Source organism: Strigops habroptila, chromosome 1 (genome assembly GCF_004027225.2).
Source record: "Strigops habroptila isolate Jane chromosome 1, bStrHab1.2.pri, whole genome shotgun sequence".
Taxonomy (NCBI): domain Eukaryota; kingdom Metazoa; phylum Chordata; class Aves; order Psittaciformes; family Psittacidae; genus Strigops; species Strigops habroptila.
The window spans coordinates 14,529,990-14,557,635 of record NC_044277.2 but is presented as its reverse complement, the minus strand read 5'-3'; the positions used below and the strand labels follow the sequence as shown (position 1 = coordinate 14,557,635).

At 41.1% G+C, this 27,646-nt stretch overlaps 1 protein-coding gene across 1 annotated transcript; it reads right to left on the bottom strand.

Annotated features, from left to right (window-relative positions):
* On the bottom strand, window positions 1-26,993 carry RAD21 (RAD21 cohesin complex component). Its single transcript, XM_030482778.1, has 14 exons — window positions 26,829-26,993; window positions 19,636-19,809; window positions 17,675-17,804; window positions 15,387-15,486; window positions 14,334-14,440; window positions 13,199-13,402; window positions 12,500-12,625; window positions 10,471-10,593; window positions 9,003-9,226; window positions 8,509-8,671; window positions 7,986-8,137; window positions 6,306-6,455; window positions 4,337-4,420; window positions 1-1,829 (listed from the first exon to the last, which is right to left on the bottom strand). Exons 2-14 carry the CDS (start codon window positions 19,777-19,779, stop codon window positions 1,638-1,640), a joined length of 1,899 nt encoding a protein of 632 aa, XP_030338638.1. The 5' UTR covers window positions 19,780-19,809; window positions 26,829-26,993; the 3' UTR covers window positions 1-1,637.
* Between the last annotated feature and the right edge of the window lie 653 nt (window positions 26,994-27,646).

Genomic DNA, 27,646 nt, shown 5'->3' with positions numbered 1-27,646 from the left:
AGCTCTGTAACACAACTTTTATTAGAAAAGTTATACATAACAGCATCAACTATTTTCAAGAATATTAACCTTGAAAAGCAACAAAACCAGACTAAAAATGTGTAACAAGAAACTAATGACCTTTTCTATAATTAAACATTCAAGTTATCTACAATGTCTCTTTTTACAAAGGGGAAAATGGTTTTACAGGCACATCATGTTGAAAATAAAGCTGCAGTAACTTTATACAATTAACTTTTTCAAGGATTATTAAAACATGGTCATCATGTAGTCTCAGCTTTTTTTTTTTTAAACATTCACATAATTGTACAGTTGAGTATACACTGAATTTTCAGAGTCCCAAGATTATTTCACAAAAGTGCCAACATTAAAACCAGAACCTTCAGTGTGAATAATTTTGCCCTAAAAAAAGTTAAGACAGGTTTCCATAATCAACATATTCACAGCATTTCTGGTGCTACCTGGTCTAGCAGTAAAGCTTCATTCTCTGCAAGTAAAATCAAGCGGGACTTCTTTTGCCAAACTGATAAAATGTTTTTGAACACAGGAGTGTGCATTATTGGAAGAATTGATACTAAAACCATAAATATATCCGAACAGCCATTAATACCCTACATAATTAAGTGGAACTGTGCCTGTTTGTACTGTATATTCAAGTTTGTTGCCCTTTCAGTACAGGTGGCATCTGAATTTAGCCTCTTTACAAAGGCAAACTGTTCAACTTCTCTTAATCATGTCTTCATATGCCTGCTTAATAAAAATCAGATAATTTACAATCTAGAAGTCTGTTTTAAAAAGTCTGGAGTTTATATACAGCTCTAACAAACCTAAAGCATTTTGAGATCTTCAAGGTTTAAATGAAATGACTATAGAGATTTCACTTGATGCTTATTAACAGTAATCAGCCATTATCAGTAGTGGACCATCGTGAGGTGACAAGTGAAAAGGAATGTTTCGTCTAAAACGCTTACCACGTGCTCTGTCCTTCTGTGTATGCAACAGTGTCACGTAGAGGAAGTGCTTTCCACAGACACCCGTTTCCCTTTAGCATCAAGGGCTACAAAAACCTGACTGCAAAAATGCAGTGAGAACACAAGCTGACAGATCAGGCACTACCTTTCATATTGGCAGCTTCGAGAGACTCACGGTATGCACAAAGATCTAGAGAAGGGGGGGAAAAACCCACTACTATGAGAAGCAGACCGAACATTTTAGACAAGTTTGGCAAAGTTTTTAATCAGACAAGAGGTTGGCCATTCTGGCTTACTTTTATAGGTTAAAAATATCACTATTGAATCAGCTAGTCAAATTATGGTAAGACATTTTCATTGATACTCAACATTACATGCACCAATATTGCACACATCTGCTCTGAGCTGTTAAACAATCTTCATCTGGGTCCTTGAGCTGTCTGGTTTCTGCAGTTGGAACTCAAGCCACCCACCCCAGCAGTTTCACTAAAAATTTAAGTGGTAGATTTAAAATACAAAAAAACCAAAATAACCCAAAAAGAAAACCAAGGACTTTATACAGACAATAAAATCTAAACTTTCTGCAATGGTCTTGTGGGCCCTACAGATGGGGCAATACACGTATGCACTAGTGAAAGGAACACTAGCTCTGCTGTATCTAACCATTCAAATGATATGAAATCTGGGACCAGGTGTTGCAATGATGTCGCTGTAAGGCTCCTCCTGTGTCAGCTCGATAGCTTGCTGCTTTTTGAGTACCAGGAAACTGTAGAATTTGGCAGCTGCTTGTTTTCTATTTGTGTTTCTGCACAGCTCGAGCAAACTGATGGATTCCGCTCCAGTCTTCGCAAGAGCTCTCTGAAAAACACAAACATTGATAGCACAAATTAAATAAAGGACTACATGTAAACCAGGATGTCTGTTGGCAAGATTCCAGTTGTTGTCACCCCCAGGACTCTGCGAAGGACGTGATATTGGATGGGGACATCACAACATGTACATGGAAACTTCCAGATGGATCTTATCTAAATGAAATCAAGGCGGCTTCACAGGGATATGCCAATAAAAATGAGTCTTGAACTTATTCTGGAAAACCTGCAGTATGGCACCAGCTTTTCTTTCCGCACCAAGAGCTAAGCCAGTCCTTTCTGCCTACAGGACAAATATTTTTGAAGAGGAAAAAAATAAAATAACACATCCTGTTTTATTTCTCAAATAAAAAACCTCCAAAAAATAATAATGACCCGTCGTTTAAAACAAAATTTCCAGAGCTCAGGCTCTTTAAAATGCCTCATTTTCCCAAGGTGAAAGCCTGTTTAGAGCTCTCCTGTTTGTCTGAAGCTGAAGTACCCGAAGTCACTTACACTTTTTTCAAAGTCTTGGCCAGCATATTAAAATATTCAGGAAAATACATCTGTTTGCTGGCTAGAACAACAACTGACGTCTTCAATTTAAAACAGAACCGTCTGCTCTGGAATATCTACTAGATGAAAAGATATTAGGCTGGCCAAACCAAATGACTTTATATTAAACAGATTTTAACTTCAAATCTCATTACGGACTTAATGTTTCAGCCATCCAGTGCGATGCTCTTTTGGGCACATCGAAGAAAGGATTGAAAGAAGAAACGAAAAAAAGCTACACATGGTCCAAAGAGAATTCTAAAGCTCTTTTCAGAAATTGTGATGAAACATTCAGAGAGGAAAACATTACACAACATTACCAACTGAACATCTGCACACTTGAAAAAGTGCTTTTAGGCAACAGTTGTACTGGTTTGGGCTGAGACAGAGTTAATTTTCCTCACAGCAGCTCATGGTGCCCCCAGCTGACCAAAGGGATATTCCATACCACATGAAGTCATGCTCTGCAGTAACAGCCGGGGGAAAAGAAGAGGGATGTGTGCGTGCATTTGGAGTTACAGCATTTGTCTTCCCAAGTAACCATTACGTGCAGTGAAGCCCTACTTTCCGGGAAATGGCTAGATGTCTGCCTGCTGTTGGGAAGCAGTGAATGAATTCCTTGTTTTGCTTTGCTTACACATGCAGCTTTTGCTTTACCTATTAAACCACCTTTATCTCAACCCCTATTTTCTTGCCCCTGGGATTCTCTCCCTAATCCCCCAAGGGAGGAGTGAGCGAATGGCTGTGTGGGGCTGAGCCCATTACTAGGGTTAAGCCACAACCACAGTTGAAAACAATCTTGCTAGCAGAATTCTTGCAGGTGTGAAAAGAACTTAAATCACGTTAGTTTACAACGTAAAGACACTTAAAATTAGTTTTGCTTAGGTGTCATAAGGGCTATTTAGGAGTTTGAAATCAAAGTGTTACTGTTTTGTGAAGTAAGGAATAATTCTTACAATATAACTCTAGTAACATTTTCCAGAACTGTAAAGCTTCTGCTTCATTATATTAAGCAGGTATTTTGAGAAACTTGATAGAATACAAAATACTACTTAATCTCAGCTTACTTGAAAACTCAGCAGCATCCCTGTCCCCAGTTCACTATACTGGAAGTTCAGAGACACAGTAATGACAATGAGCTCTTATCAGCAGATTAGAGCCTATCAATGTCACAAAAAAGCAAGGATGACTTTGGAAAACAAAACCAGCTTTGAGATAGGACTGAAACACTTCAGTGACAGTGGAATCTCAGGAGTTGCCAAAATGTCTAAGTGAACAAAAGGGTAGGAACCACAAACTAGACTGAAAGGCAAAGGTAGTCCAAGAATATATGAAGTACACACACAGAGACCTAAATGCAGATGGACAGCAGTCTGCACTTAAGTGTATACATGGGGCGTTCAGTCATCAGAAAAAAGCAAGTAAGAATCCATCCTACAAAGATTATCTGTCTGTGCAGACCAAAGCCACATGCTGAAAAGCAATGCTGCACCTCAGCCAAGGTCAGACTCCCACAGCTGTTAGAAATTCAGCTTATCACAGCATGGAAGTTTTCAAACTAGCCCAGCTGAGACTAAACATTCTGTAAAAGGGTTTTATCCCTAGACCTCGCTGGGGGGTTTGCTGAGGGTCACACAGTACTAAGTCAGAGGTGCTAAGGCTTCATTAAAAACACAATCAAACCTAATTATTTTAAAATCTGAATTTCTGTCTTCTTGCACACCAAGTGTGGACATAAAGGTTGAAAAACACTTAAGCAAAAAATTGAACTTCAAATGTTCTTTGGAAAAGAATGACAATTGTATTACAATTTAATCAATTACAAGCATTATTCCCCCCCTCTAAAACAGAACTGGTATTTTAAGTCTGTAACATCTACTGCAAAGAAAGCTGTTTCTTAACCTTTCAGCTCCAGTCAGAAGCATCAAAGGCTGCCTTAAGAAAGCAAATGATCATGCGTACCTGAAGTCCATGAAGCATTTGTTGAGTCCTCTTGTTCCACCTCCTTTCTTCCTGATCCTGATCACCCCCTGTGCCATCTTCCTCCTGCAAGTAGCCAAAATTCATGCATTAAAAACCAATAATCTTTCATCCACTGAGTTATGAAATGAAAGAGGTATTTCTAGATATCACTGCAGCTTTTTCCCTTCATCAAGCCACGTTTAGACAACTTGAGCCGCACGATACATCCAGGAGAGGCAGGAAGTGGGACGGAGGAAGACACAGATCTAAGCTGATGTACCATAGCAAGGTTGCTTACTGTGACGATTATACCTCAAAATGTTATGCTGAGAATTCGTAAAAGACAGAAGTTCAGTCATGACAGCTGAATGAGAAGAGACCCTTCCTTGTAATCTAGGATTGCTAGCAGTGAACACAGTATCAACGGTGCTTTTATTTTGCAAACATTAATAAACACAGATATGTTCCCATTTCACTGTGGAACCAGAACTACTGAAAAGGAAAACAGGTTATTGCTAAAAGCTGCAAAGACCAGTAGCTGTAATGACTCAGCTCCCCATGTCCTATGAAACACTCACCTACACAGAACAGTACTTGTTTATGGAAGATATATATTTTAAAAGCAACATCCTGAAGCAGTCAGGCAGTTAGACTAGATGATCGTTGTAGATCCCTTCCAACTGAAAATACTCTAACAGCTTTTTACACTGTTAGGAAAATCATCTTGACTGAAGTAATCCACATTTCTTTGTACATGTGACTTCTTACAGAGGGTAACTTCACATGTCCAGATACATTCCTCCTCCAACAATAAAACAGTTCAACAAACTATTTTAATATTATGTATTTTGGATGTAAAATAAAAGCAATCAATGAAGTTTGGTTTGATATCCACAGAATTGAAACTTAACATGAGCCGGCAGTGTGCACTCGCAGCCCAGAAAGCCAACTGTATCCTGGGCTGCATCAAAAGAAGCGTGACCAGCAGGTCGAAGGAGGTGATCCTGCCCCTCTACTCTGCTCTTGTGAGACCTCACTTGGAGTACTGTGTACAGTTTTGGTGTCCTCAACATTAAAAGGACATGAAGCTGTTGGAGCAAGTCCAGAGGAGGCCACAAGGATTATCAGCGGCCTGGAGCACCTCCCGTATGAAGACAGGCTGAGAGAGTTGGGGCTGTTCAGCCTGGAGAAGAGAAGCTGCGTGGAGACCTCATAGCAGCCTTCCAGTACCTGAAGGGGGCCTATAAGGATGCTGGGGAGGGACTCTTCCTTAGAGACTGTAGTAGTAGGACAAGGGGTAACGGGTTCAAACTTAAACAGGGGAAGCTTAGATTAGATATAAGGAAGAAGTTCTTTACTGTGAGGGTGCTGAGGCACTGGAATGGGTTGCCCAAGGAAGTTGTGAATGCTCCATCCCTGGCGGTGTTCAAGGCCAGGTTGGACAGAGTTTTGGGTGACACAGTTTAGTGCGAGGTGTCCCTGCCCATGGCAGGGGGGTTGGAACTAGATGATCTTAAGGTCCTTTCCAACCCAAACCATTCTATGATTCTAAGAATATTAAATATTGTCACTAAGAAACAACTTCAGTTATCACATTTTAGAACATCAATAGATTTCTTACAAAAATCTACATTTATGAAGTGGCATCAATTATCTAAAATGGAACCAGAAAATAAAGGTCAAAACTTCTTGTATAAAGCATCATAAAATATACGGTGGTTTAATCTAACCATGTGTGAGGAGAACCCTCTAATTCAAAGCAGAATGTATATACAGTTTGTAAAACAGAATAATATACATAATACAAAATGGTCATAGAATAATTATTAAATCCACATTTATAACCTTTGGAAATGTAGATTTAGTTTCCCAAGTAAGGACTAAAGATTTATTTCTTCTGCCAGTTAGTGACTCCAAAGTCAAACAGTGCTGAGGAACACACAAACCCTTTCTAGATAAGATTTCTTACCTCCTCTTCTTCCTCCTCCTCTTTCTCCTTTTCCTTCTCCTTCTCTTTTTCTGGCAGAAGTTCTAGCTCTGGTATTAGCTGGCAGATGTTTTGGGGCTCCTCTGGAGGCATTTCCACAGGTGGCATTTCCAGCTGTTGTGATGGTGGATGCTTTAAGAGTAACATAATACAGTTAAACCAGTAGCATCATTTTATCAGTGCTTTTACAATAGAATGCTGACACTATAAACCAGTTCCACAAAATCCAAGTCTCTAAATCTGAGCCATTTGTCTGTATTTTTCAGTTTTGAAACACGAAAAGCAATTTGTTGTGATTTGTTTTGCTGTCCATACACGTATTTTTAATCTTTTACATTCTATTCAAACCAGAAGTTATGATACCACTGTAAGGAAAAAGGCTTTCCAATAAACTTCACTTAGTCCACCACCCAAACTACTGATCTCATCTCTTGGATCAGCTCATGCAACTTTAAAATCCCCCGTAACCAGATGCAGTGCTACACGAACACATTTTAACTCACTGGAACAAGACATCTTCAAAATATCAAAATTATGTTCTTTGCAAGACAAGCATGAAGGAATTAAGATGTAGGTACTTCAAAAAGTTTCCAAAAATGTATGAGTGACTTTGGTGCTCGGGTTTCATTCCTCAGAAGATATTTATATCAAGAAAATCCAGAAAAGCAGTTTAAAAGGATTTAGGTATTCAGTTTTAATAAAATCAAAGTATTCTCCCCCTCAATCTATATACATAGTTAGGTGTTTGCCAGTAAAGTTACCATGACACCTGGAAGCTGTTTTACACTGCTTCTATCCTAAAATACCTCAAAGTAACTTCTTAGAGTCATAGAACAGATACTGCTACAGGTATGTTGCTAGGGGCCTGATCTGGTTGGCATGATCAAAGAATTCCCAACACACACCAATGGCACTGACTTCACCATAAAGTACGGTCAATGCCAATTTCACCCAATGACATGACCAAGAGGAGCTGCAGCTGCCACCCTTTTTAGTAAGATAATGTAACATCCAACAGTCTCATTCTACAGCAAATGACCTGTTAGCCAAGAAACTTGTGAAAAGTGGGGTTAAAAAATACTCACATGAGAAAGACAGCATAAACCAGGACTGTTCTCACCAGGTAAGCATTCAGAAAAGGAATACACCTTTCATGTTGCCCATTTCCTCCCACCTTCACAAATATGGTTACCTTTCACACTGCATCATAGCTTTTATGGAAGAGGAAGATACGAGCTAGTTTCCAAGTCTACTCATAACTCAACTAGGAAATCTTTCCTAAAAATCAAAGTTCTTCTTTGACTCTTAATTGTAGAACATCAGGACCATCCTTAAAGGGAAGTTGTACAGCTAACACAATCCTTTCTTCATCAGTGAAAGCTGCTCATACACACTTGCCAAGCAGAACTTGACAGCTTTGTAAGCAGTACGCTATTCTCCTTAAAGGCTTTTTTCTGGAGGAGACAGTGCCGTTTCTTTATCCTACCTGCATTTTAAATGCTTCAGTAAGATTTGCACTTAAGAAAACCACCACAAAGACTACCCCGGGCCATGGATTCTGACAGTACTCCAGCATACTCACACCACCACAGAAAACTAGTGCCTCAAATCTGTGCCACTTTTCATCCTTATATTAAAAATAAAATCAAAAATCTTACTCACAGGTAACACTGGCTCTGGTTCTACTTGCTGCAGTTTGCGTTTAACACCTGTCTGAGGTGGTGGGGGTGGCATAACAGAGTCATCCAGGTTGGTTCTGCTGCCTTCCATCATTGATTCTTGTAAACGACTTGGTTCTTCCAGAATAGGTTCATCTATATTCCAGAACAAACCCAGTTTTAGATACTTTGGTACAGCTTCAAATTACATTGCTAAGTCCAGCCTGCTATTAATTTAGAATGGAGCACTCTTTAACAGCCTGCACAGCTTTGGCACCAGCTTGAATAGAACTGGTACAGATGTGCATACAACCCAATCCAACACCCATTTAATACACTGGATCAAACTGTAATTGTCTTCTACTTCTAGGAAAAAAAAGCTATTTTAAGTCACAGGCTGTGTATCGAGCTAAACAACCATTACAAAGCTCTTTGCTTCATTCATAATCTTTGGTGACTTAATATAAAGCACAAAAGAGAAAAACGAGCTCTGATGGAAAGCAGAGCATCTTTGACAAGACACAAACCAATGACATCTCGTTGCTGCTGTTGCTGTTGTTGCTGTTCCTCTCTGGGAACCTCTGGGTTTTCAAAGTCTTTAAGGAACTCATCAAGGTTGTCAGCTTCTCCACCTTTCCTCCTCTTTCTTAGGTCTTCTGGTACCAGGGGTGTAAGACAACGAGTAAAGAGCTACAGGGGAAAGGTGATGTTAATCACTGCTGTAGTTATCAGTGTCCTTCATTTCATTCCATTTCAGATCAAGTGATTATGGACCATTTTCCTCCTCATTCTTCATGCTCCTTTCCAACAGTAGTAACATTTAACAGAAAAGGTCATTTATTTCTGTAACTGATAACTATTTAAAGTGCTGGTGTTATCTTAGTTGTTTTAATGAATTGAATTTTTTTAATTATAAATGCTGCCATCACTTATATCACTATTCATATGCTGATGTTTACCAGATATGAGGCACAATCCTGAATATAGTCCATTTAGAAACAAACCTGCACAAAGCCATTACCTTCAGTAGCCTGTTATTCCACAAAGGCTGCGCAGGCAGAGAGAAAAGCTTTTCAACTCCACCAGTTTCTTTCCACATCATCAGCTTCTTAGTAGGAGGTGCCAAGTCCAACGTAGTAACAATGTCAGAGTAGTCACTTAACTGGGCTCGAATAGTCTTGCTATCCAGTTCTTTCACACTGTCCACAATCAGCTTTCTCTTCCTCTTTGCTTTGGTTTCCTTGACTGTTGAGATTTTTAGCAAGTAATGAAGGTCAGCTCAAACAGACACCACGCTGTGCAATAATCCTGCAGGTTCTCTATAGGTGTTATCTGCCCAGGTATAAGAATGGGCAGATAACAAGAATCTAAGGCAATGTTAGCTTTGGGAGGAGAAATGAAAAGCTACAAGAACTATTAAGGGTCAAACACTATGAATGCTGTACCAGGACCTACAAATTCTTCCATGTGTACTTGTAGTTCTTCTAAATCTACCTAAGCCTCAATGTCCTCAGCTACACATGCCTCCCTCCCTCCCTCATGGCTTGCCTGTCAGGCTGGTGTCCTTCAGGAGCAAACCCTTGAGATGTAAGGCCCCTGTGACCAAAGAGTCAAAATGCCAACAAATTTGAACCCTAAGCCCTATCTGAGCTTTGGTAGAGTTAATGTGGGTGGTTATCTTACCTGTACCTCTCATCCTGCTCTAGAATGACTTCACTGTAAATTGCCTACAGCCTGGCACTCTGCAGCAGACTCTGAAGCTCTGGCAAACGCTGTCTTTGCTGGTCCCAGCTGATCAGCTAGGACCTGTTACTAGCTTGCCACCAGAGGGCAGCGCTAGGGCTTTTAATTGGCCAAGCACTAAATCAGGGCCTGGAGTTCAGTCTGAAAACACAGGACAAACTACATTTTTCCCAAATCTTTTTTTTTTTATTTTTAATAAAGCAGGGTTCTGTTTCTAGTGGGCCAAATACAGTACCAGTTAAAATAAGAGTGTCTCGCATTAGAGAAAAAGACAAGGCATATCGCTATTTAGTAGAACATGAAATACAGATGCATCTCCTGAAATCATCAATTCATTACAGCTGTCAACCACCAGAAAAGCTCTCATTCTTGGTGTAAAGAGTCACACCTGGCCACCAAACATAACTGTGCTGCACTACAGATATTGCATTAAAGACATTTTAAGTTCTATTCCAATGGACTGTATTTTAAGCAGCATGTTTATGAAAAGCTACGGTATCATACTGCTGCATGTACTGAATGCAGAAACTACAAACTAGCATCAGCTAAGACCATCAGTGTAAGATATCTACCTGGAAAGTGCTGGAAGGCTACTGTTAGAATAAAAGAAATACAGCACTTGGTCTCTGGCTTCTCTTTCAACTGAGAACTAGAGTCAGCAGCAGTGCTAGACATTCATTTCCACTCCACTGAACTAAGGTGGTCTCTGATGACCCAAGTAAAACACCCACAAATCGCTTACTCACCAGTTATGTCAATAGGCTCCAGAGCAAAAGCTTCCTCTTCATTGGGGACAAGCGTTGTCTGATCAGTCATAGTTGGTAATGGTTCAACTGGATCTACTGAGTCTGGGCTGTCTGGTCCACCCACTGCCAATTAGAACAAGTATCTTGCACTATGTCAGAACATTAAGAAATTGTGCTACCCTTCCCATGCCCTCCTCCACACCTTAAAGTGGTTTACCACATTTCATACTTTTGAGCTCAACATGCTTTTAAGGAATAACTATTTGTCCTTTTAAGGAATAGTTGGTAACGGTTCAACTGGATCTACTGAGTCTGGGCTGTCTGGTCCATCCACTGCCAATTAGAACAAGCATCTTGCACTATGTCAAAACATTAAGAAACTGTGCTACCGTACCCATGGCTGTGAGAGACTGATCTGATTGGTATGAGAAGCTGAGATGGAATTCCACCAGTCCATTGTCTCAGAGATGGGTGGGAGGAGTTAAGACTCCAATGTCCACTGCCTGGTGTGAGGAGCTGAAATGGGACTCCGCTCATCCATTGCCTGAGGGATGAGTGGGAAAGAGCTGAGATAAGACTATTCAGTCCATTATCTCGAGGACTGGTGTGAGGAATTGCTGCCCATTATCCTAAGAATTGCTGCAGACACATATAGTTGAAGAGCTGGCTGCAAGACCAGGGAAAATGGACCACCAGGAACGTGTAATACTGTCCTGGGTTCAGCTGCAGCAGTCATTTTTCTCCTTCTTAGTAGCTGGTGCAGTGCTGTGGTTTTGACTTTAGCCTAAGAACAGTGCTGATAACACCCTGATGTTTTTAGTTGTTGCTAAGTAATGTTTACTCCGACCAAGGACTTTTCAGTCTCATGCTCTGCCAGTGAGGAGGGGCACAAGGAGCCAGGAGGAAGCAGAGACAGGACACCTGACCCAAACTGGCCAAAGGGGTATTCCATACCACAGCACGTCATGCCCAGTATAGAAACTGGGGGGAGTTACCCAAAAGGCCCAGATCGCTGCTGGGGTCGGGCTGGGTATCGGTTGGTGGGTGGTGAGCAATTGTATCCTCTGCCCTTGTTATTTCCCTTATCATTATTATTATTGGTGGTAGCAGTGGTGGTTTTGTATTATACCTTAGTTACTGGCCTGTTCTTATCTCAACCCGTGGGAGCTACATTCTTTTGATTCTTTTCCCCATCCCTCTGAGAGCAGGGGGAGGAAGAAGGGGGGGAGTGAGCAAGCAGCTGCATGGTTCTGAGTTACCAGCTGGGCTTAAACCATGACAAATACGTAACATGAAGAACAGAGGTATTCCCCACAACTCATTATAAAAGGGTGAAAATAAGCACGAAAAAAGCCTTTGCCATGAGGATGACTTCAGGACACCTCCATGAGGACACTCTCCACGAATGACTACTACGGACCCTGAGGGACACGGTCCACGAGACATCGCCATGAGGGCAACTCCATCAGGACACCTCCAAGGGTGCCTTCAAGGGGACAACTCCAGGATACCTCCACAAGGACACCCACCTCTGACAGCTACTACGGACTCTTGGGGGACACTCTGCTCTGATACCGACTACAAACCCTGAAGAACTCCCACCACTGACAACAATGAATCCCTGGGACACCACTGTATCCAGATCCATGGTGGTGACTTTCTCTCTCTGCACCCCGAACTCTTGCTTCATTTTCTACCTTTTTTCTGATCTGTCCTATTGCTATTCCCTTTATTACAATAATTTCCCTTTTTTATAATAATTGTCTTTTTGTAATAAACCAACTGATCAATTACAGTACTCACCTTGTTTGCGTCTTAATTTCACCGTTGGGATCACGAATGAAACAGGGTCTGATACTGGGGTTTTCTCCAATCGGACCCTGACGATGCCCTCCTCCACACCCACTTTTCATACTTTTGAGCTCAACATGCTTTTAAGGAATAACTACTCTATGATTCTATGACTTAGAATCCCAATTAAATTTGTTGAGAACAAGTAATTCTAGATCTAGTCCTCGATCATACTCACTTGATACATTATCATCATCATCCATATCATCATGAGGAGGTTGCTCTGGCATCATCACTCCACTTTCTGAGAGTGCAGGTGGGTCATCAAAAATACCACCATCATTATTACTGAGAAGTTTATCATCTGAAAACCATATGAAACAATCAGTTTTGCATCCACAAATTCATGAAACAAGTACAGACAAATTCATGACAACACAGATAAAGATAGTGCAAAGGTTAAAGAAACCTGTACTTTCAAAGCTCACACAAAAGCTATTAGTTCTTTTTCAAGGCACATTTCAGCTCAAATTTTGAGGTTACAGATAGCCTTTATCACAATACACATGCCACATATTTGCATCTTACTAGTTTCTTAGTACTTCACAAAGAAGCACTTGATACAATTCTCAACATCTTAATTAAATCCTTGGAAGGAGTCAAAGAACAAGAAGAGCATAATCTTTCTCCAAAGAACGTTACAGAATGGTAAAAACTCAGGATGATTTAATTTTACTTCATTTGAAATATGCCAACACTTAACATGCTACACATCATCTGTACCACTGTAGCACTCACAAACCAGAATCCCACTGCTGAAGACACAACTCAGAGAGGGATCTTGGCAACAAAGGAAACACCACCTCCCCTGCTTCCCCCAAGAACTAGTAATTAAGGCAGAAGGTAGGACAGAGCAAACCAAATTTCTCAAACATACCCAATATTCCACCATCGTTTCCTTCTCCAAAATTATCATCTTTGTATTGATCTTCATATTCCAGGTGATTAGATTTCTCATTGAGGTGACTGGTGCTCTGTTCAGGTTCCAGTAGGAGGTTGGAAGCACTGGTGCTCACTAGCATGTCATCCTCAAATGCACTACCTTCTCTCATCATCTCACGATCATCCATCCCAAAGTCACCTGCAAGGATACGATTTCACTGCTATGAACACTGAAGAACCAAGATGCAAGAGACCCAGCTGATCAAAGGCCCATATGTAAGACCATTTCAAGTCATCTTAATTGCGGTTAATGACAAGATATAAGGAATTATGCCCAACAACACCACAGTGAAAATACTGTTCAAACAATTATAAAAATAATCATCTCCTCTTCAAAGAATTTTATTATACTTATGTGAATTGATTTCAGCAAGATCCTACTAAAATTTAGCTGCACTGAAACCAAAGAATTCCAAGGAATTAAAAAAAGTTGTACCTTATGCCTCGAGTTTGGGCTTCATGTATAGAGAGCAAGGCAATGCCAAGTTAACACCACCATCAATACCTAGATTATACTTTCAAAGAGATTACTAAATTATGGATTACATTTGTGTATGCTGTAAGCTAGATATTCAAGTGCAACTGTCTTCAGGCTCTGATTCAGATGTTAGGATGCTGTCCTTCAAAAGATACTGAAAGAAGTAAACTAGTGGCCACTGACTGCTTCAGCTTTAGAAATCTCTTAACAGTTTCTGACTGGAAACATGCCTACGATTAAAACAACAGCTGACTTCATATTCACAGCACATTCTGAAAATTGTAATTGACATAGCACTTCACTAATCAACCTGACTGAATACTCTTTATTATATTTGGACTTGATGATCTTATAGGTCTTTTCCAACCTAGTTGAATCTATGATTCTTCAGCTTTACATAAGCAGCTAAAAGCTTGCTGAAATCAAGAGGAAAAACTGATATGAACAAACTAAAAATTATATATATAGAAACACAGCATTTTGGATCTGTTTTGGTTTGTACTTCATGGGAATTCCATAGTGACTGCAAAACCATAACTTTACAGTTACCAAAACCGGCTTAGTAACACATAGTCATACATGAGATTTTTACCAAAGTCATTATCCTGGAGGATACTGATGTTGCCCACTTCTTCTCTCATTGTAATTTCTTCCACTCTACTCTGGTTCAAACTGAACTGCTGGGCCACATCAATGTCACTTAAACAAACAAAGGCAATTATTAAAAACAAAGAACAGATAAAGCCTGCTTAGAGAAATGTGAAATGAGCTCCTAAGTAGTACACTACACACTTCAATCAATTACTGAAAAAGCTGATAGTGGGTACAGAATAGAAAACGCTACTTAAACCAGTCAGACCATTCACAGTTAAAACTATCATCCAAATTGCATCAGCTTCTGGGAAGTATATCAGGAGCCTCTCTTACTCCTTGCTATGTCAGGGTCACTAATTTTAAAGGCCCAAATAATAAGCAAGAAAAGATACCCACCCCTCAAACTTCAAAAGCTATTAATATATTAGTTTATCATAAATCTATCTAGCAGCAGTGCCAAGTTAACACTCTGTGGTGTGTTAAGGTCCACTCCTTAGAAGACCATGGAATTTTTATGCAGTTTCAAATTAATTTGAAACATAAACCAGATAGAACACTGAGTAAAGCAAACTGTATCCCAGAAATTCCATTATGAATAATCCAAAAGGGTAACAAACAATTCAAGTTGTACACTTGTTACTACGTTCACAAGTCACCAATCAATATTAAAAAGTTTTAAAAGTGCCACTACAGGTCAACAAAGACACTTCCATAAAACTAATCTTGTCTAACCTGAGAACATGTGATGCCTTGCACAGAGAAAAAAGGAAATGATAATACATATCTGAGTTTCTTAAAAGCTTCTGTAATGACAGCTTTAGCTTCAGTTAAAATTACATGCTACTATGAACCTCTAATCAACACAAAGATGATGCTGTACTTCCTTGGTGTATCAAGGATACAAGTTACCTACAGACTGTTTTTTTTTTTTAACTTGGCAAGACTTTTGCTGTTTAAAACCAGGTTCTCCTTAACTAAAACCAAACATCATTTGCATGGCAATAAAACCAAATCAAACCACAAAACAAACAAAAAACCAACCCAAGCTTACTCTAGATCAGGAAGTGGTTGGTCAAAATCGTGAAATTCCTCAGGTAAGGTAATAGCATTGTAAGCAGCCTCTCTGTTTTCCTCAGGCAAATCGACAACCCCTGCAGAGAAGAACATTCAGACATGAGTTCCCATTCCTTACAAGGACAGCATTTTCCCCTCTGCCTTCAGCACTGTTCTCTCTGCATGAGCTTCTTGTCTTTAAATTGATGGACTGAACTGATGCTAGACACCTACTAAGAAACGTTAGATAATGTCAGAATTTAGATTCAATCTAAATTCAAAACATAAACCCTCAAGCCCTTGTACTATTTTGTATGACCCTGGAAGCCTCAAATCACTTGATAATGTTTGTGTAGCACAATGCAAAGCTGTGCAGCTAACAGAGGCACTGCACGTCATCAAAACACTATGCAGGTAACCTGCTACATAATCAGTTCATCATGATGCTCCAGATGAGCTAGTTAGTTCCATTGGTTTGGGTAAAGCAGTGACAACACAGGAGCCTGGTTTGGGTAAAGCAGTGGCAACACTGCTACTTGTGATTCAGCCAGTTCAATGAGCTCTGAAAGCCCCAGCACAGCGCTGACAGTACTTGGGCTGGCTTCTGCATTTAGAAGAGCTGGATTACCTAAACCACACACGTACCTTTTCTTACCCTCCCAAGATGCTTAATCTGCTATTCAGTGGTCATTCTGAGAGCATGACTATCACAATAGGCATCACACAAAAACAGTGCCAGTAGTTGGAGCCTCTCTTTTATTCAAAGGCTTAGAGGTCAGGACACTTGAAAGTGCATGGGGAAATGAAGGTTCAATTTCTTCTGCAACCTAAAGAGCATTTGAGTTCTACGTTCTGCCTTCTGACCCATACAACAAAGGCAATTCTGAGATACAGATACTTCAGAAACACTCTGCCCATCGTGTTCCCCTCTGCAATGGACAATCAAAGAACCACAGTCCAGAGGGACCAGGAACAAGCATGAGTCTGTAGTTTACTCATCTTGGTACTTGGCTAGGAATGAAGAAACCCTAGTCCATCCTTTCAGGGCTATCCAATATTTTTAGCTGTTAGCTGCTTAAAATAAAACATGTACATCATTCTCAGAGCAGACAGAGTCAAGACAATGTCTAAACCACAAAGTTGATAAACTGGGAACAAAGACAAGTGCCTCAACTTGTTTCAGGTCAGCATGCCACTTTCTGTAAGCCTTGTTTTAAGGCGCTTCACCTTCTACATGTGCTCTGCTGGGAGTGGAAAAACTGGGAAAACAAACTGCTTTGTGAAATCAGACAAATTTATGATATGATCACCTGGGGAAGTTAAATGCAACAGCAAACAAAAAATTTGCAACAGTCAACAAATTGCTACTGAAAGCTACATAAAGTTCAATGCCTCAATCAGAACATGGAGATGGGGAAACAAAGATAAAAGCATTATATACACCTTCGCTTTCCTCACATTTACCATTGCACTGGCTTTCAAAAAAAAAAAAAAAAAAAAGTCTTCCTTTAATGCTTTTAAAGAAAAATTCAGCTTTTAAATCACTCACAAACTTAAAAAGGTAGAATGTGATTCAGCAGCTGTGAGTATCCAGCAGCGCCACTGCCACAGCTGGAAAAAAGCTTCCCAGGCCAAAATGAAAGAAAACTATCAACTGTGTGTAAGCCAAGTAATGAATTGCTGGATGGAAAGTCATTTCAGGTATTAATATGGCTCCACATCTTCATGGAAAAAATCTTAAGCGTAAGCAACAATACAGGGGGGAAGTTGTGTGTTGCACATACAAAAGGGAAAATACCTTCATTGCACACATTACAGTTCACATTATTTCCAGAAATTAAAATGTGAAGGTGGTAAATAAAAAAACCATGACACAAAACCAGCTTACTTCTACATTTCTTTTGTAACTCATGGCAAGGCACTCTTTACCCTTGATGGAAACAAGCTCCTGTCTGTGCTTCTATTCAGTGCACGGAACTGGCCTTTTACAGACTTGTGACAGGAGGTAAAAACCATGCAGCCTATTTCCATTTATACACCAACAACAGCCAAAATCATAACTGAGATTTTAGTGAATCAGCACTAAAGTTTTCTTTCAGAACACAAAAGATGTTTTTCGGCATACAACTCAGTCACGCAGCAGACTGAAATTGCGCTAAAGAACTTCTGTAATCCTGCAGAACTGTATGCAATTCTTCTACAGAGACAGGAAGATAGAATCGTATACCTTAATACATATCTTTATATAACAATGTTACTTTTCAGAGAGTGCTTAAAGACAGATACCTGGACGAAAAGCCATCTTAATCTTAATGAAAGCCTCATTACAGTCTGCAAGAAGATATTTTGCTTTCCTGTGGTAGATTCTAACAACGCCTAGTAAGAGATGTCCTGAGGTTCGAAGTGCCATCTTCACCTAAAAACATATTGCACAATCAGTGAATTAGATGTGGCCTCACTTTTTTTTCCCCATAATGAAATTTCAGTTGGCTTTGCATGAGCAACATCAAATATCCAAACCAAGTATAAAAATCAGCAGAAGACTGAAGAACAAATGAACACAAAGCTTACAGTTCGAGATGATACTCTACACATTATTTACTGATATTTGCCAGGTCATCCATGAATTAATAGCATCTCACTCCAGGAATTCCCAAACACTGCTCTGTCCAGTAAAAAAAAAAAAAAAAGTGACAAAGCAAACCCTATTTTATAACATCTTTTTCTGACACCTTCGTTATTTTCATTGGGGGGGGGGGGGAATGGTCATAAATTACAATTTAAGTAAAATTTGGTTAAAAACTGTCACCTGTTACCTTTCCATCTTCTGTCCTGCAGTTAAGAAGAAAATCAGAGAAAAACAGTGGAAGATGTGGGGCGTCCATAAACAAGCACCGCCACATTAAAACAAGTTATTTCTTTCCTCCTTAAACTCACTGCTTTATCATGAAATCAAGTATCTGCTGTGGGAACAGAAAACTGACTAAAAAGATTCCAGGGGAAGACTCTTCTTAAGTACTTTAGTGTGAAGGAGCATGAGACTTGTGATGAAGGATACATGGAATAATTGCCTCCTAGAAAGATTAAGCCATACAAGGCATAGGAAGTTTAACGTCAAACTAAAAATTCAAAATCTGTGTTGCATACAGTGTCTTTCTAACATTCCAGCTGATGCAAGTGTTCCACAAAGTTAAACAGATGAAAGAGTGCGAGTGCCTATTTTCCTTTTTCTGCAAGAATGCTGCAGCTCACTAGTGATGCCATGAATGTTATTATAATCTTTCTAAATCCCTCGAGTTGACACTGAAGCAAATCACTGCTCTAGAACAGTATCTCTGTGATTGTACTATATATTTTTTGCTTTTACTTCGTAGTTCTTCCAAAATCCAGAGCAGCATTATAGAAACATTTTACATTTGTACCAAAAGAAAAGATAAAAATAAGTTTTGTTTTTCAAATAGTTGCTGTTCCTTTAAGACATTCAGGCATCTGTTAAGTGACAAAAGTCACAACCATCAGTCCAGTAGCTCTTCAATGGAAAACTTCACGAAGAGTAGAAAGAAAAAATAAAAAGAAACCCCCAAGTTTCTCAAAATTTCCTCTGGTTAAACAACAGCCATCCAGAAGACTTATGTTCTTTCAGCTTTGTTGCTCTCTATTCACTTCCCAGAAAACCAGAGAAAAAGCTTCAAAAGCTTTTACACTACAGTGTAGTATTTTTATTGTATGTAAAACCACCCTCATGTAACCAGTAACATTACAAGCTACTATGATACTTCAGATCTTTTTGCTGTAGCTAAGTAGAAACATGCTTTGAACTTAGGTAATGAGCATAAACAACAGTTACCTTAAAATATTACTTCTACAGCTCCCAGTACCAAAAGCACTGAAAGAGTCTCATCAAAAGGCCTTTAAAAGTTACTTGTCAGAAAGCCTGGGCTTTCCTCTCTTCCAAACATTTGCTTCTAAACAACACATGGTACATCAAGATACAAGTCTTCTATTATACAAAGCAAAACATTTTGTAACTAAATTACATGATACTTTAGCATTAGAAAATTGACAAGAAAATACTCTTAAGAATTGGAGAGTCAATGGAGTATTTCACAGCTGAACAGACCTTTCCACCCTTCACAATAACAACATGACAAATTTTATTTGTATCAGTGATTCAAATAGTAACTACCACCTGTACACAGAGTTTCTTTTTACTACAAGATAACATTACACCAGTGTAAAACAGGTACCTTGGGTGAAATGATACTCTCCACGCTGCTTTCCAGGTTACATTCAAAAACGTGGGCTTTGGTCAGCTTCTTATCCCAGTGGGCCGCCAGCCAGATTTTGGCTAGCGGCCCACGCTTGCTCAGGACAAAATGGGCATAGAACATGGTCCCAGATGTCTAAAACAAAGTGCAAACCTGTAAAGAGAAAGGCAATTTTATTTTTTTCTTTTTTGTAGAAAATCTGTGAGAGTAACATCCCTGTAAATACCTCCCTTCTCCTCAGCAGGCAAAGCACATGTTTACTTTTCAATCCTTACGGTCAGACTATTTGTTCAAACTATTAAAAAAGCCAAAAGTTACAAGTGGTGGCCATGTAATAGCATATATATTTATTGCAGAGGAAATACAAAGCACGAAGAACAGCAACCACTGGCTATTTACATAATTTTAAAATGTTTACCATCCCACAAGGGAAAAAAAACCCAAACTTGAATATATTAAATTTTATGGTAATGACACCAAACTCGTGCAACACAAACGTGTCTGATTTCAGCCCACAGCAGTTTCCTACTTTCCACTCTCATTCCTGTTTCATTCATACTGTTAATTCAGTAGCTACTAATACACTACACCAGTATATATTCTACATTGTTTCAGTAAAACGTTCAGCTTTATAAAATACAGAGTCCTAAACTTCTTGGACTTCACTGTGTTTTCTTACGGAAAGTACAATCATATCTTCATTTCTGAGCAGACTCCCTCCATTTCATAATCCTTTTAATAACACTTCATATTTTTATTCAAGTGTTGATAAAAACATTAAGAAAATTGAGTGCATTATCCCAAGCTTCCTGAAGATTTCGTTTTCCTCTTTCTCCTTCACTAGAAGGACAGACTTCCTTTTACCTATTTATGTAGTAACCACTTTCTCACAGCTAGTAAGATGCCAACATATCAAACCACGAGGAAGCAGAACAGCATGATGTCTTCTGATCTAAAGATGCCAATTTCATGCATGAGGTAAGCATATAATTCAGTTCAACTACAAGTTGAGAAAACAGAAAGTTTGCTTTAAAGAGGTGGAAGATTCTCCACAAACAGCTTTTTCTCCAGCGATATCCATAACCAGGGAAAAGAAATGAAAAGAACAGGAGATGAAACTATTGTATTTCGTCTCCTCCATGCCTAAAGAAAAACTGCCAGAGGAAGCACAGCAACATAACAGTAAAAGCAGGGCAGTTTAATTTGGGCAGAACCAGTGCAAGCAGCACCAGTTTCCAGCCATTAAAACAAAACCCAGTGTTTCCCAAATGCATGCCAACACAACTATATCAGGAACACACGGAAACACAAAGCATTGGTAAACATGACAGCCAGAGAGAGATTCTCCAGAAGCCAATTCCTAAACCATACCAATTTAGTTACAGGTAGAAGAAACATGTTTCAAAGCAGGTAGAGTAGAGCTGTTGTTATTTATATGGTACACTTCCAAAAAGAGGAGCAGCACAATTGTGACTGCTAGAAAATAAGCACAGCGGCAAGAGAAGCACTGGCATTACTGGTTCAGTGGAAGAAAAGCCAACCTTGAGGTATCTGGATAACAGAGATGTACATGTCTGAAAGTAAAGGACAATTACACTTTTGGGGAGGGGAGGGGACTGGGGGTGGCGGTAGTGGTTTTTGTTTTGTTTTGACAAGTGGGATTTGAAGGAATATAAAGCATAGGGAAAATTATAGTAGTACCATACTCCATACTTGTACCCATTCATAGGTATTCTTCAACATGCAAGATGATGAAAGCTGTGAACTTCAGCTGCGTTAAACAGAACAGTTTTCAGACAGCAGAACTGATTATGAAGCTTATCTCTCTTAATGACAGACTGGCCACTAATTCTGTTCACAAACAACAATGTACGCAGTAGAGAGGATTTAAAGGAAATAAAGGCCATGTTCAGCTTCAGCTTGAGTTAACTCAGGAGATAGAAAGGATTTTAACTATTCTTAGGGGTGAAGTTGATAGCTTTGAGTCACAACAAAGCTGCAGATTAACAAAAAGTTAACAGGCCATTTTTATTTGTTGGGACCGTGTGGAGGCCAAGGATAGCACTGCACAGAGATGGCCATGAGAAAGCTTTTCTAGGAAGCACAACAAAACAATTTGGAAAGCTCCTTAGTCAAGAGAAGTTATCTAAAGGAAGGTATTGTGCTTTTCCCCACACCGTGTTTTTTGAAAGACACCACGCTGTCTCAAAGGCCACCAGACAACCCAATCCCTTATGTATTTTCAAAGGTCTCAGTATATTTGCATATGCAGAGACACAACTTTGCAGCATAGCATTCTGATATCTCGACTTGCTACCACAACCATGCAGTGCCCTGGTAACAGCAGGCCTGTAAATTACCCATGAATACAAGGAACAGGGAAAAATACAAACACAGTTAACAAAAACACTTGTGTTACTCCACTAAAAACAACAGCTGCAGAAGAACATGTTTTGATTCATGGAGTTTGGGGCAATTATTGAGCAATGTTTTACAACCATTAAAATATGTAGCATGGATTCACAGAACTTCAAACATACAGTTAACTGTAACCCTGAGAATATACTGAAGATTTCCTGTTCAACGTGAAACATACTGTTTGGACAACTCAGTCAGAAACAACTTATCACTTTAAATTCCACACAGCAAGCGTAATGCAAGCATAAGACAACCATCTAAAAGGAGGCAAGGTTCCAAAAAAACGAGGTGTTGGGATCACACCAGGGCTAATGATTTCACAACCTTTTTTTTTTTTTTAACAGACACATTGTTAACCTCTGTCTTACAAACAACTGACAATCCAAGTCAAAGTACTCCCCGTAAGGGGGCTTACCATGCATGAATGGGTTTCACAACATATGCTTCCTTAGCAAATAAATCAAAGACTAGAGGCTGACAACCATGGTACTAAGGGAAGGCACAGGAACAGTAAGGGGTCACCTGTGGTGTTTCCCAGGTTTGACTACCACTCAGCACAAGAGCTATGGATCAAACCTAAGAGTTGCTTGTAAGATTAATGAGAAAATAATACTACATGTGCAGGCTGCCTGAAATTTTGCAGGGAGTAAGAACCAAAAATAACTAGATTCTGACAGAGGTCGTCTGTTTCTCTTCATACATTACTGAAGCCTCACCAAGCAAAACACATGAAGAGAAACAGCGACAATCAGACTACAGATAGTTTAAAGTGTGTTTTATACTGAACTGTTATCAACAAATCCAACCCATATTCCATGAAGCACTAATTTCCTGTCACAATATGAGCCTCTGCCACTTCCAAATTCCAGCAGATGCTCTGCTCTGTATGATAATACCTGGGTACCAGCAATGGTACAAAGCCCACCTTCATGCTTCTGAGCCGCTGTCGTTTAGAGGATCAAGCAATGGCCCCAGCGCCTGCTCTCACTATCCCCCGATTTCTTTCTTTCTTTTCAGATAATCCTTTTCTTTATTTCAGGCTTCTTGTCTGATCTTTAATTCATAGGGCAGTATGCTGATGTGGTGGCATAAAAGAGAAGAGATAGATTTTCTGGCATAATTTGAGGCTAGGAAGAATGTTAAAGGAACTAAGAGTTTTTTGGAGTGGCAGAGTGCTCATACAGACATGTAAAACATATGTCGCTGGCTGCAAGAGCAACTCATGAGAATCCTCAGAAGAAAAAGCGTAGCTGATGGCTCCTGAAAAGCTTGTAAGGTAAAATATAACTGTTACTTTTTGAAATTGACTGGATATGAACCAGGACCTTAAAGCTTGTTTTAAGAACTTCATTTTTCCGTTTTGCTTGCACTGCTCTAAAAATAGTATGTATTCACACAGAACCAGGTGGGATCAAATCCTCATCCTGCCAAATCGTGCCTTTAAAAGACTTTAACCTTGTTTTTAATTAACCTCAAATTTGCTTCCATGTGCAACAATTTCCCCCAGGTTTCTCTGCCTAAACTGGTCCTCAAAGACTGCATAATCTTATTTTCAATATTTTTTCTAAGAAGTGTAAAAAAAGGCAATAATTCTGTACAGAAAGTAACTGAACACTTAAAGCAAAACTAATACAATACAGCCAGTACACAGGGTGTGATCCAGTGTCTGCCTGTTTCATTCTCCCATCTGAGTATCTGGTAATTGATCCTCCTGAAGAAGCAACAAGAAAATTGGGTAGATGCTACCCATGAACTTCATCTTGACCATCAATTCACAAATACTAAGTCTTGAAATCCTTCTGCATCTTAGAATGGCTATTGACCTATCTGAACTCCGAAAAGCACTCTCCTCTAGCTTGAGACCCATCCTCCAAGACATTCAGAAAGCAGCTTAATGAACTAACAGTTGACAATAATATTGCAGACAACAGATACAACATTCACCATCAGTTTATTTGACTGGTTCACTCTAGCCCATCAAATCCACTTGCCTGTTACTCTGCTAGGTCAGGTTATATATACACATGACACTTTACAGGTTATGTTCAGTCTTGTTTTATTGTCACCTACTTCTGTTCCTAAGGCTACTCCAGAGCCACATTCATCCACTGATCAGCAGACAACTTCCATCCTACAGTTTAAAAATCAGCCAGTCATTTAAAGTCATTTGTTCTTCGGCCATCCTTCAGCCTCTCTTCTCTCCTGGTTCCTCCATACACGTGCATTTTCTTCCTATGCCGTCTCTGTTTCTCTTTTGCTAAGCCAAGCCAGCCTTGGGGTATGTGGGGAAGAGTGAGCTCACTGTGTGCACCTGAAGCAGCTTGAGTTGGCCATGCCAGGCTTCAGAAGCCCAGCAGGATTACCCTGACCCTGCAATTGTACTTTGAGTTCTTTAATTTTAACTCATAATCCTTCACAGTCCTTCTTACATGTCTAAAGCTTCCCTGGTGTGGGCTCTTACTAATGCTGTCTCACCAGCCGGTTCCATTTGCACACTGAGCACCTGGTGCCACTGAAAAAAAGCTAAAATTCATCACAGGACCTGTTTTCACAGACTGCCAATAACTCCTTACAGCTCAATGCCTCTTCTCAGCACTACCTTATTTCATCCCCTTCCTTCAACCACCTTCATAATTCTCTGGTGAATCCACATTTTTCTGAACCTTAATATATTTCTATGTGGCACCTGCAGCTTTCCTGAAGTTCCATGACAAGTCACCTCGATTTCTTACGTCAACAAAATCAATTATTGAAAAGATGAATTTGAACAAGTCCAACTTGACGTACCTTTGATAAACACATCCAGCATTTTCCATTTGTCTCCAGGTCCTGGTTTTTCCATCAACCTTTTTTCTGAAATCCTCTGGCTGAGGTTGCACTACCAGGCCTCCAACTGCTCAAAGCACACCACCCCTTTACAGGAACTGCATTCACTGTTCTCCAATTACAATATACTATGCATCTATACAATCAAATTGCTAGAACCAGCACCCCACTAAAGTTACTAATTCAGAAGGCAGATCACTCCGAATTGTTGCACACAGTTTGACATTACTGAACCCTATGAACACTGTTCCCCCCTCCCAACTCCATTTCACATCTAAACCCCAGCAGGCACCCTGCCCTGGCCCCTACATCCAGTATGTCCACTCATCCAGTGGAAAAGAATCTTTTCCATTTTAGGCCCTATCTCAATTATCTGTTTTGTGCAATTCCAGCTCCAAGTCAAACTAATACACTTGCAGAAACCACGTACTAACACACCCTGTAAATGTACTTAAGTTGAACATGAGAATAGAATTTATGATGTTATTCTATCCTTTCCAGTTATTCCTCTGCACTGTTCACCCAAAGAGCCCGAATGTAAAAAAAACCAACTTTCTAACACTTTGCAACAAAGAAGATAAACTCGTATATTAACTGAGGCAACTATTCTCATTTCTCTAGGAAATCCCATGATAACAGCAACCCTGATGGAGACAAAACTGATTTAACTGTGTGGTAATTTAAGTTTATTGTAGGTCTCACTAACTTTTTGATCCTCCTTTTATTGTTCCCCCCCACCTACTTCCTCTCTAGTTACAACTTTAGGTCAGCAGGCTTTGTGTTTCCAGCTTTCACAGAATGACAAATATTTACAAATGAAACTTCATGAAATAAAATGCAAGCCTGACCCTACGAATGCTTTGATGTTTTCACATGTCTGATGTTGCAAGGTTTACTGAGAAAGAGATTAATGGAAGTGTATGCTTATTGCACAAGTTCACAGTGTGGGCCTAAACGATAACATCTCCGAGTTTACAGTATTTTCTTCGTGTGTTGGAATTTAATGAAAAGCCATTTTCACTGGAACAGTGCCAGTAAGTCACAGTGACCCCAAACTTCCTTTGTTGCTGATAAAAACACGACACTTTGTTTTATATTTAACAGAAGCCTTTCATTCAGAATCAGAGCAGAATCTTAAAAACTATAGCAAGATTTATATCAGTGTCCATAGAAGCTGCTAGAGTAAGACCTTAATTTTCCAAGAGGCAGACATTTTTAAACGGGGCTTTTATTCGCAGGTCAACAGCCAGAGCGCCAGAAAACAGTTTATGCGTTACTAGTGAGGACTGCTAAAACATTCAATCGTCTGCTTTATCCGAGTGAGAAGTTAAATTGCATCAGAAACAGAGGCCGGCAGATGAAACTTCGCTCCTCTCCCCCTCCCCAGACTGCAGCAGCCCCGCTGTTACGCCATCCCTTCTGCCAACCCGCAGCCGCGGATCTGTTACATTATTCCGGCCATAGGATCCCAACTCGCTGCTCCCTCGGCTCCCCCATGAACCGGCTCTTCCCTGGAAGCGGGGAAGTCGTTCCAGGCTCTCAGACCGCCCCACCACGCCGCGCACACCCCGCTCTGCCCTGCCGGGCCGCGCACTACGCTCCCCCGCGGGGCTCTACCCGTGCCCCCGCCAGGCCGCAGACGGGGCCGCGCTACACCTGACCGCGGCGCGATCACCAGAACCACCCAGCTCCGCGGCCCCACCACCCGGGCCCTCCGGGGGAGCCCCAGCGCCGCGCACCAAGCTGCCGGGCGGGCCCGGGCCCTCCCCGCCCGCTGCCACTCACCCGCCCCCCCCAGGAGGGCTCGGCCGAAAGGGCGGCGCGGCCGCAAGGGGCCGGCAGCCGAACCGGAGTAGGCCGGCAGCGCGCAGGCGGCCAGGCCCTTTCGGACGGCGGCGGCAGCGAGCGCGGCCGGCGCCGCTCCTTACCCTGGTGCGGCGGCTGAAGCGAGGCCTGTGGCGGTGCCCGCTGCGCTGCGGCGCGCCGAGCCGAGCCGCTCAGTAAAACAAACAAGATGGCGGCCGCGGCCCTTCCTGCCGCCCAAAGCGGCCGTTCAAACCACAGGATGTTTACTGTTAAAATGCCCCCTCCTCCGCCGGCAGCCCCGCTCCGCGCATGCGCACGCCTCGGGGCAGGGGCGGGGCAGCGGCGAGGACGAGCGGCCGGATGAATGACACCAAGGCACGGATGGGGAAAGGGGGGGGAGACTGCGCCTGCGCGGCCGCGCTCCGGCGGCTTTGAGCGGAAGTGGCGGTTGGGCGGGCCCTCGCGGTTGCCATGGCGACGCGCGGCTGCTGAGGCGGGCCCGGCTCTCGAAGGCCCGGCCCGGTCGGGCCCCATCGCTCTCCGCCCCTAGCGGCGGCGGGGCGCCCCGGGCCGGGTGTTGCGGGGTGAGGGGCAGCCTGCCCACGCTGCGCCCGTGTGCCCCGTGGTGCTGCCTGGTCGCGCCCGGCCTGGGATGGCCGTTCGGTCAGAGGTGTGTAGCTGTGGGGACCGATCTGTCTGCGTGTGGTGCTGCTTGTTACCCAGCGAACAAAAAGCGCTTCCTGGCAGGTGACTGAAGTTTCAGTTGGCTTAAAACAAAAGGCTCGTATTTAAAACATCCGGTTATGCAGCCTGCTTTCTTAAGGAGGGCAACACACAAGGTCTTTCTGAGCTTTGCAGCTTACTCCTATCTGGGACACTGCAGGTGTTTCTTTGTTGCTGTGGGGGTGTTTGTTGCCTGTGTTGGGAACAGCTGCACACA